This window comes from Osmerus eperlanus, chromosome 10 (genome assembly GCF_963692335.1).
Source record: "Osmerus eperlanus chromosome 10, fOsmEpe2.1, whole genome shotgun sequence".
Classification (NCBI taxonomy): domain Eukaryota; kingdom Metazoa; phylum Chordata; class Actinopteri; order Osmeriformes; family Osmeridae; genus Osmerus; species Osmerus eperlanus.
The window spans coordinates 3,141,660-3,151,528 of NC_085027.1; the positions used below are offsets into that span (position 1 = coordinate 3,141,660).

General features: G+C 47.1%; 2 protein-coding genes across 2 annotated transcripts; one reads left to right on the plus strand and one right to left on the minus strand.

Annotated features, from left to right (window-relative positions):
* The first annotated feature begins 80 nt into the window (after positions 1 to 80).
* Positions 81 to 4,163, plus strand: LOC134028170 (long-chain fatty acid transport protein 2-like). The gene is made up of 10 exons (XM_062471561.1): positions 81 to 742; positions 900 to 1,109; positions 1,294 to 1,452; positions 1,629 to 1,753; positions 1,950 to 2,144; positions 2,253 to 2,343; positions 2,628 to 2,826; positions 3,066 to 3,163; positions 3,392 to 3,522; positions 3,688 to 4,163. The coding sequence occupies exons 1-10, from the start codon at positions 268 to 270 to the stop codon at positions 3,859 to 3,861; spliced, it is 1,857 nt and encodes a 618-aa protein (XP_062327545.1). The 5' UTR covers positions 81 to 267; the 3' UTR covers positions 3,862 to 4,163.
* Positions 4,164 to 4,630: 467 nt separating this feature from the next.
* hdc (histidine decarboxylase) lies at positions 4,631 to 9,540 on the minus strand. The gene is made up of 12 exons (XM_062471158.1): positions 9,438 to 9,540; positions 9,173 to 9,345; positions 8,923 to 9,036; positions 8,685 to 8,807; positions 8,019 to 8,159; positions 7,671 to 7,814; positions 7,510 to 7,576; positions 6,916 to 7,078; positions 6,665 to 6,755; positions 6,466 to 6,564; positions 6,151 to 6,252; positions 4,631 to 5,740 (listed from the first exon to the last, which is right to left on the minus strand). Exons 1-12 carry the CDS (start codon positions 9,463 to 9,465, stop codon positions 4,922 to 4,924), a joined length of 2,064 nt encoding a protein of 687 aa, XP_062327142.1. The 5' UTR covers positions 9,466 to 9,540; the 3' UTR covers positions 4,631 to 4,921.
* Between the last annotated feature and the right edge of the window lie 329 nt (positions 9,541 to 9,869).

The window sequence follows — 9,869 nt, forward strand, 5'->3', positions numbered from 1 at the left end:
CAATTACATATGTTGTCATTTTCCTGAAAATGTGCGTAAGCTAAAGGTTAGTTCATAGCAGAGAACTTTGAAGCCTTATGGGACAGGAGTGAACATGAAGATAGACCTCGTGTGATGTGGAAAACAAAGTTTCCCAAGGGAACAGATTGGCTTGACAACACCCACTGCGTACAAAGGTCGTTGTAGAAATCTCTCTCCAACCTCTGCCTCTACAAAAAAGCCGACAGAGAAGCATTTATTTTACGACAACTTGCGTTCGAATGCAAAATGTACATACTGTATTCTATACTTGCAGGACTGGCCGTTGTGCCATTATTACTTTACATTAGCAATCCTTACTTTCTGCAAGATTTACGGTATTCAATCATTTGTTTACTGGTCGGAATCCGATTTGGAAAATATTCGAAGAGTAAACCGCTGTACAGCATTGTAGACAATTTCCTGGACAAAGTGAAAAAACATCCAGACAAACCATTCATTGTATTCGAAAATACTTTGTATACGTATAGGGAAACCGACATACAGAGCAACAAAGTTGCAAGGGCATTATCGCAACATGCCGACATAAAAGCAGGGGACAGTGTCGCTCTATTTCTGGGGAACGAGCCTTTGTACGTGTGGATCTGGCTGGCCCTGACTAAACTTGGATGTACCGCTGCTCTTCTGAATTGCAATATCAGGTCAAAATCCTTGCTGCATTGTTTCTCTTGCTCTGACGCCAAAGTGATAATTGTTGCATCGGGTGAGTTGAATTGTATTTACAGTAATAGTGATTGACCAAACCATAACTGTCTTTAATTATAACTCTTGATAGAGCACCTCTCCCTTAATGTCCCCCTTCTCCCTCTCCTTCTCCCTCTCCCTTCCTCTCCTTCTCCCTCCCTCTCTCCCTCTCTCAGAGTTGCAGGGTGCTGTGGAGGAGGTTCTGCCTGTCTTGCAGGAACAGGGTGTGCGTGTGTTTATCCTCAGTGAGGCCTGTGACACTCCGGGCATGGAGAGTCTGTTAGGCAGGATCCGTGAGGCCTCTGACCAACCTCTGTCACCTCAGTTGAGGGCAAACATAACCATCAAGAGCCCTGCAGTGTACATCTACACCTCAGGAACCACAGGTCAGACACATTCCTGTATCTGCTAGGTTGTTACTGTTACTTACTACAAGGCTCTGCTCTGTTCCAAGGCTCTGGCCTGTTCCAAGGCTCTGGCCTGCTACAAGGCTCTGGTCCTGTTAACCTCTGACCCATCCTTTACTGAGCCTGTTTCTTCAAGTTCTTATTGATGACGTTACCACTGCAGGTCTGCCCAAGGCTGCTTTGATAAACCATGAGAGGGTGTGGATGGCCTCGTTCATGCAGAACCTCTCAGGCGTGCGCTCTGATGACGTCCTTTACCTCTACCTGCCCCTCTATCACAGCTCCGGCTTCCTCATGGGGTTGACTGCAGCAATAGAGAGAGGTAGGCTACTGCATTCATCGAGATGGAGGCGAGATCTAGCAGCTCTGATTTTCCCGTGTTTGTGTTTGAAATCAAAGTCCTGTGATTCCAAACTGTCAATCATTGATTTGGAGTATCCCATATGTAGGAAATAAAATGACTGAACGGAAAGTTGTGTTCATTTGTTTTGTTTCTAGGCATAACAGTTGTTTTGAGGCGTAAATTCTCTGCTTCCCAGTTCTGGGATGACTGTAGGAAGTACAATGTGACTGTCATACAGTACATTGGTGAAATCATGCGCTACCTGTGCAACACACCAAAGGTAACCAGATCACATTCATCACACAAATCCCATCATGTTCTCTGACATAAAACCCTAACAATAGAAGAACTGCACTGCTTTTCCAACACGTATACCCATAAACACAACCGTAAATGCTTGTATACCTATTGTTGTCTATTTCAAACTTTTTGTTGTTCTACTCACCTTTCTCCCTGTCAATCTCCTCTCTCGCCAGAGAGACAACGACAGGAAGCACAGAGTCAGGCTGGCGATAGGAAACGGCATCCGAGCTGACACTTGGACAGATTTTCTTGAGCGGTTTGGAGACATTCGTGTTATCGAGTGCTACGGGGCCACAGAGGGAAACGTGGGCTTCATCAACTACATTGGGAAAGTTGGCGCATTGGGCAAAGAGAATTTCCTTCACAAAGTAAGAGTTTGATGAATGTGTTAAGCTTTCACAGAGCAGCCTACAAATGTGGCTCAAATCAGTGTAATCAGTATTTTGTGTATGTTATACTTCTGAATTGTTTTGCAGGCTGCCTGCAAATATGCTCTTATCAAGTACGACACAGAGAGAGAGGAGCCAGTCAGAGATTCCAGCGGATTCTGTGTGAGAGTTCCAAAAGGTAAATCATCAATCAAACAACACCAGAAAAGCATGTCTGGACCAGCACACACAGCAGGCCTGGACTGGTAATCTGGCATACCGGGCAAATGCCCGGTGGGCCAACAGGACCAGTCCAGCCCTGACACACAGCCTAGTCCTGTACAAACCAACACAGTCGAGTCCTATATATATATATTTTTTTTACCTTTATTTACCCAGGCAAGATCATTAAGAACACATTTTTATTTACAGTGATGGCCTGACACTAGTCCTGCAAATTTGTTTGTTGTTCTGGACCCACAGGAGAAACGGGTCTGTTGTTGGGAAAGATCGGAAAGCGCGCTCCATTTAGCGGCTATGCTAAGAACACCCAGCAGACTGAGAAGAAGAAACTAAAGGACGTGTTTGTGAAAGGAGACATGTACTTCAACAGTGGAGACCTCCTGAAGATAGACCACGAGGGCTTTGTCTTCTTCCAAGACCGCATCGGAGACACATTCAGGTCAGTGGGGCAGCTGGAACGAGCAAGCATTTCCCTGTGTCATTTTCTAGTTCTGTAAAAGTTACCACGGTAACACTTTAGATCCACCTGCTTGTAATAAGTGTTAGCTAATAGGTAATAAGTTCTTAGTAAGTTAGCTAATAATAATAACGCTTCTCTTGTGTTACGATGACCCTAACTCTCATTACCAGCATCTGTATCTAAAATGTTACTGTTATTTGGTGACTGTTTGTGTTCAGGTGGAAGGGAGAGAATGTGGCCACCACTGAGGTGGCTGATCATCTGCTTATGGTGGACTGTATTGAGGAGGCCAACGTCTATGGTGTCAAGGTGCCAGGTACTTATCTCCCCTTGGGGATCCAAATACACAATCCCTTTCTTTACTCACTGTCGAAATAATAATTCAAGAGACATATACAAATAGACATAACAATATTTTTATATTTTGTTATCAAAGACATATCTACAAACACTGTGGTTTATTTGAGCTTTATTTACATGAAAATGCATGTGATCTGAGTGTGAGGTGAACGTGAATGTCTTCCTCTGGTCACTCTACGATCAGGACATGAGGGAAGGATTGGAATGGCAGCGTTGAAACTGAAAGAGGACATGGAGTTTGACAGCGGAGCCACGTACAAGCATGTAAAAGCCTACCTCCCTAGTTACGCAAGGCCGCGTTTTATCCGTTTACAGGTAACCCTTTATTTTGGGTTGAAATAATATTTGTGTGTAGTGCTGTTCACCCTCGTGTCTGTAGCACATGTCTTTGACATTTAAACATTGAAAAACGATGACAATGTACTGTGTTCAATGTAAAAAAGGGTTCCCTGCATATTTTCAAACCTCTTTCAAACCCAGAACGCTTTTGAAGTGACCGGGACATTCAAGCAGATGAAGGTGAGGTTAGCAGAGGAGGGCTTCAACCCAGACTCTACCCAGGACCGTCTGTTCTACCTGGAGGAGAGCCAGGGATATGTCCCCATGACCCTGGACATCTACAGGTCCATCACCGATGGAAAAATACGCTTGTAAAACTCAGTGACATATTCTCACGCCTCTAGGATAATATTTTTAACAGTTTGACAATGAAATCTTTTGATATGAAGAATTTTATGATGATGTGTAATGATCAAAACGCATCAGTGGTGCTGTGTGCTTGTGAATGATGTCCTCCTCCATGCCTTTCAACTGGACTGGTTGTTTGATCTTATTGATGATTTAATATACATTTAACCAAATATCTCTTGACTAATATTTTGACAAATGCCAATGTAAGTACTCTTACTGAGCAGTGTTCTGTGTAAATTCAAAATTAACATATTGTAACATTGATTTTTTTTTTTTTAAACATTACTTTACGCATGTGTTAATTATACTGTAATTTCATCAACATGTGGTATAGATTTGGATCTGTGGTAGCAATGTTGGAGGAAAGATTGGTAAATCCATGGTATTGGGTTACAGCAGAATAGGTGTAGAGTTTTAGGGGCTCTCCAAGAGGGAGTATTCTGACTAGAGAGGCTCTGGGGAGAGCAGGAGGAGGAGGAGGAGCCTGACTAGAGAGGATCTGGGGAGAGCAGGAGGAGGAGGCCTGACTAGAGAGGATCTAGGGAGAGCAGGAGGAGGAGGAGCCTGACTAGAGAGGATCTGGGGAGAGCAGGAGGAGGAGGAGCCTGACTAGAGAGGATCTGGGGAGAGCAGGAGGAGGAGGAGGAGGCCTGACTAGAGAGGATCTGGGGAGAGCAGGAGGAGGGGGAGGAGCCTGACTAGAGAGGATCTAGGGAGAGCAGGAGGAGGGGGAGGAGCCTGACTAGAGAGGATCTGGGGAGAGCAGGAGGAGGAGGAGGCCTGACTAGAGAGGATCTGGGGAGAGCAGGAGGAGGAGGAGGAGGCCTGACTAGAGAGGATCTGGGGAGAGCAGGAGGAGGAGCCTGACTAGAGAGGATCTAGGGAGAGCAGGAGGAGGAGCGTGACTAGAGAGGATCTAGGGAGAGCAGGAGGAGGGGGAGGAGGCCTGACGAGAGGATCTAGGGAGAGCAGGAGGAGGAGCGTGACTAGAGAGGATCTGGGGAGAGCAGGAGGGCGAGCCTGACTAGAGAGGATCTGGGGAGAGGCCAGCTGAGCAGCTGAGGCCTTGGCAGGAAGAGGACCAGCACTCCAGCCCGGTCTGTGGACCTTTCAGAGGGCAACACAGCTGGTACCTGCCACAGTGCACCCACAGCTGGTAGAAACTAGGAATGCTGTAGAACTTGGTGAGCTTCGGCAGGGCTTGCTTACTTAGCATGCCCGGGGGTTTCTCCGGGATCTTATACAGGTGGGCCCCTCCTGGGCTGGAAGACAGGGGCTTCGGTTTGGGCTCTTTCAGAGAGAGCAAGGCTGGCTCCCCGATGATGGTGCAGGACAGAGGCTCACTGCTGCAGCTGAGGGACCGAGCCGTCCTTCTGGGCACGGTCACGGCCTGGTCTTTGTCTATCCACAGCTCCACATGGACCTTCCTGTTCCTGGATCCGGACGGCCTGGACTCCCCAGGGCCTGTCTCTGGCCCAACGTGACCCTGGCTAACCCCTGGCTCTGGCCCAGGATCGACTCCTCCATTATCGATGGTACAGAGTCTCTCTGACTCCTCCCCTGTCGCCCTATCCAAAGACTTCTCTGTCTCCCTGGTTGGTGGGTCTTCTGTCTGATTGGTCGTTAGCTCCTCACTCAGCCTGACAGGCTGGTCTTCGGCCAGGAGGATGGCAGCCATTTTGGAGATGATGCCCCAGTCCCTGAGAATGTCTTCTTTCGTGGTGTGCTGTGATGTCACAGTGAAGCGGATGATTCGTTTGGTGTGGAGGTCTGCTGGAATGAGATACATGGTCCCAGACCGTATCAGGCCCCTGAGCAGCTCCTGGGTCACAGAGTTTCCACCCTGGAGAGAGGGAGAAGAGAGGAGAGAAATGCATGAGAGAGAGAGAGAGAGAGAGAGAGAGAGAGAGAGAGAGAGAGAGAGAGAGAGAGAGAAAGAGAGAGGGGGATAATCTGAGTTAAAAAGTGCTAGATGTTTTATCTAATGATCCTTTTTAGTGTGATGTCCTTTGTCGTAGTGTGATAACGTACGTATCAGAAAATCACCTTTGGACGATGCGGCAGAAGTAACGTAGGTGAACCACTTGACTAGAAAATTATTTACCAATTATAGTACTTTGCCTTATCATGTAACTAGTTACTAGTGCAATACATTAATGTGAAGAAATAGCTGTTAACAGGTAAAGGAACTGACTTATTCCTGTTTTACCATTGTTTTAATGTGTGCTCAGAATGGCAGAGATGTTTTCTAACCTTCAGACAGAAGACCACCAGGCCAAGGTGCCGTTCAGCAGGAACTTCAAAATTAGGGTCACTTCTCACCAAAGATTCAAGAAGTTTTGCCATCTCGATCCCCTGAAGTCACAAGAACATACATTTACATGCAGTCATTTAGCAGACGCTCTTATCCAGAGCGACTTACAGTAAGTACAGGGACATTCTCCCCGAGGCAAGTAGGGTGAGCGGGGTAACCGCTCAGCCATCTGACCCCCCCCCACATACTAAGTTGCATCCTACAGCACGTTATGACCTTTTAACCTGTCACAAACAGAAGAGGCTGTTTCTTACGTGTCTGATGTGAGCCTGTAGGTTTTTCAGTCCAAAAGAGCGCATCACAAACCATAGCTTAAGGGAACGGAAGCGTCTGCTTAAGGGAATCTGCCAGTGCTAAAAAACAAAACACTAAATAAGTGAATCGTATGGATGTAACAACGAACAAACAGAAGTATAGAAGTATGGATAGATTGCTTAAGGCATCTGGACGTACCATAAAGTCAGTGGCATCCTTTGAGTTCTCATGTCTGAGGTAGACAGGGTCGACAGCGAAGGTCTGCTGCAGCTTGTATTTGTCTTTCACCCTGTGGCACAGCAAAATGAGGATTTTCACATGTGCATTACATTGACATATTGTATTGCTCCCACTATATAATAAATGGACCTAACCACCACAGTCATGGATAGAGCACAATATCAACCCAGTGTCAGTCTATGTGATACTCCCAGAGGTTCGGCTCTCACCAGAAGGCAGTGCAGTCAAAGTGCACCATCATCCATTTGGAGGGGTTGAAGACGAAGGAATGGGCGTACTCGATTCCTTCTAGAGACCAGCGCAGCTCTGGACAGAAGTAGGCGGAGCCAGCGTACGCAGCATCTACATGCAGCCACAGCCCCTCCTCTGCACCTAGGGACAGAGCACACAGAAGCTAGTACGCAGCATAGAGGAGCTAGTATACAGCACACAGACCCTAGTATACGGCACACAGACCCTAGTATACGGCACACAGACCCTAGTATACGGCACACAGACCCTAGTATACGGCACACAGATCCTAGTATACGGCACACAGACCCTAGTATACAACACACAGACCCTAGTATACAGCACACAGACCCTAGTATACAGCACACAGACCCTAGTATACGGCACACAGAAGCTCACAGAAGCACACAGAAGTACACAGAAGTACACAGCACTCAGGGGCGAGTACACAGCACTCAGGAGCTAGTAAAGAGCACTCAGAAGCTAGTATACGGCATAACAGAAGCTAGCCTACAGCACTCAGCCAGACTAGAAAGTGTTGATGGATTACTCAATGCAGGGAGATGACCTACACACTGGTCCTAGCTCTGACAGGTTGTCAAAGGCACACACCCCTGTGGTTCCCAACGTGGCACACAGCTGGGAGAAGAAATAGATGAATCAAAACAAGGAACCTTGACATGACTCTCTAGATTTGCCACACTCAGTCTGTTACTGGACACGGACCACCTACCATAAGAGGGACCAGACCTCTCTCCCTGTCCTCCTGGATGGCCTGTCTCAGAGTGGCTCCTCTCAGGGAGAAGTGCTCGTCTGTGGGCAGGAACCGCATCTTTACCAGCGTGATCAGTCCTGCCTTCTCTACCGACGAGTGGGCCTGAGGGGAGATTTAATATTGTGCGTACGTGGGTGCTTTGTTTTGATACCTGTGATTGAAATCTTCATCCCTTTGTCGTAAGAACCCTGCAATTCTACATGAAATTGATTGTACGCCAATTCAGGCAAGTTCAGGCAAGTCAGAGAAGATAATATGATGGAATAGCCATGCCTCTGAATTGCTGTGTGTGTGTGTGTGTCTAACCTGGTCTGATGCATAGGCAACCAGTCTGGAGTTGAGCACTGAGTCATCCAGCTCCTTGCCCTCAGCTGTATTTTTCAGCTGAAGGATGCGGTCCTTCCTGGCAGCCAGCAGAGCCACCAGGGTGCTCTCACTCACTGTGCTCTGAGAGAGAGAGAGAGAGAGAGAGAGAGGGAGAGAGTGTGAGAGAGGGAGAGAGAGTGTGAGAGAGAGAGGGAGAGAGAGGGAGAGAGAGTGTGTGAGAGAGAGAGACAGAGAGAGAGAGAGAGAGAGAGAGAGAGGGAGAGGGAGAGGGAGGGAGAGAGAGTGTGTGAGAGAGAGAGAGAGAGAGAGAGAGAGAGAGAGAGAGAGAGAGAGAGAGTGAGTGTGTGTGTGTGAGAGAGAGAGAGAGAGAGAGAGAGAGAGAGAGAGAGAGAGAGAGAGAGAGAGAGAGAGAGAGAGAGAGAGAGAGAGAGAGAGAGAGAGAGAGAGAGAGAGAGAGAGAGAGAGAGAGAGAGAGAGAGAGAGAGAGAGAGAGAGAGAGGGAGAAGGAGAAGGAGAGAGAGTGTGAGAGAGAGAGACAGAAAGGGCGTGTTAGAGACACAGAGAGAGGGATTACATCCTGTCATCTAAAAATATTGACAGCGTTACATTTGTATGCAACCCGCCAGGTGACACAGCCTTCTGTACCTGCAGGATCCCTCCGCCAGTGCTCTGAGGGCTGTGGTGCAGGAAGAAGGAAGGAAGTCCGAGGCCTTTACACAACCAGTCCATCACATGCATCTCCAGCTCTGTGCAAGCTGGGCTGGAAGCCTGTCAGCCAAACATACATTACAACATGAAGCCCTCGGTAAAATGACAGATTTCTTTAGTATTTCAGTTAAAGTAAGGATTACGATAAAAGTTTGAGTCACAATCTGATCGTTACCCAGGTGAATCCAATACAGTTGATGGCGTCTGCCAGCATGTCTCCCAGCATGGACGGCCAGGATGTCAGACTGGGATAGTAGGCATGCATGTGAGGGCTCTGCCAGTGAACCACCTGATGTAAAAACGACCCATTATCATATTAGCACATACTGCCAACCATCAAGGCAATAAATATATGAAATACTCAGCAATACTGTTACTCTGTCTATTTTTCCTGTTTGCTGGTTGATCAAGAAGGCGACACTCACCCCAGGCATGATCACTCTCTCTATGTCGTGGAAGATGCTGTCCCAGTCTTCTGGTTCTGAGGGAGGGCTCTCTGGGATCAGCTCTCTCATGTATCCAGGACGGACATCTGGAGTCACCATTCTCTCTCGGATGGAGCTGAGGTACTCTGTGATGTAGTCTACCAGCTCCTTAGCTGTGGACCAACGGAACAAACAAACACGTCAAACCTTCAGTACAAGAAACAAGGAGAAAATGAAAAGAAACTTCACCTCATACGCGTATTACCTCTGCGATTATAGTCCTCAGCTTGCATCCTTAAAATTCGAAGGTTCTGAGCTCTGAAGTACACTGAGCTTGTATCGAGTAACTGTTGGGCAGCTGTGTTGTCTCTGAGGAGATCCCACAGCTATATAAGTGCAGTCATGGAGATCACGCCCTCACAGTGAATGACGTTCTATCAATGGAACAGAGCTATGTATTTATTCCAATACAAAGCAAATAATCTCAGGCTGAACCCTCGAAGTACGTCCCTGAGAATATTTGCACCTGCCAGGGGGGTACTATTGTTATAAGAACAGAAACTCAGCCATATATCGTGGCACTAATACGACTAAAATATTTTGTGACATGAAACATGAAACCCCTGTATGGAACACCTGACAATGACAGCACTGTTCCGTATCCAAGTGATGATTAATATTTTGAACGTTGACATTA

Bases quoted from the DNA above. Each gene is read 5' to 3' on its own strand.
- LOC134028170 (XM_062471561.1), top strand. From the start codon at position 268: ATGTACATACTGTATTCTATACTTGCAGGACTGGCCGTTGTGCCATTA. The intron at 3,164-3,391 runs GTACTTATCTCC...CTCTACGATCAG, and splicing joins CTATGGTGTCAAGGTGCCAG to GACATGAGGGAAGGATTGGA. The intron at 3,523-3,687 runs GTAACCCTTTAT...TTTCAAACCCAG, and splicing joins CGCGTTTTATCCGTTTACAG to AACGCTTTTGAAGTGACCGG.
- hdc (XM_062471158.1), bottom strand. From the start codon at position 9,465: ATGCAAGCTGAGGACTATAATCGCAGAG. The intron at 8,808-8,922 runs GTAACGATCAGA...TTTGGCTGACAG, and splicing joins ACTGTATTGGATTCACCTGG to GCTTCCAGCCCAGCTTGCAC. The intron at 7,815-8,018 runs GTTAGACACACA...ATCTCCCCTCAG, and splicing joins TTGCCTATGCATCAGACCAG to GCCCACTCGTCGGTAGAGAA.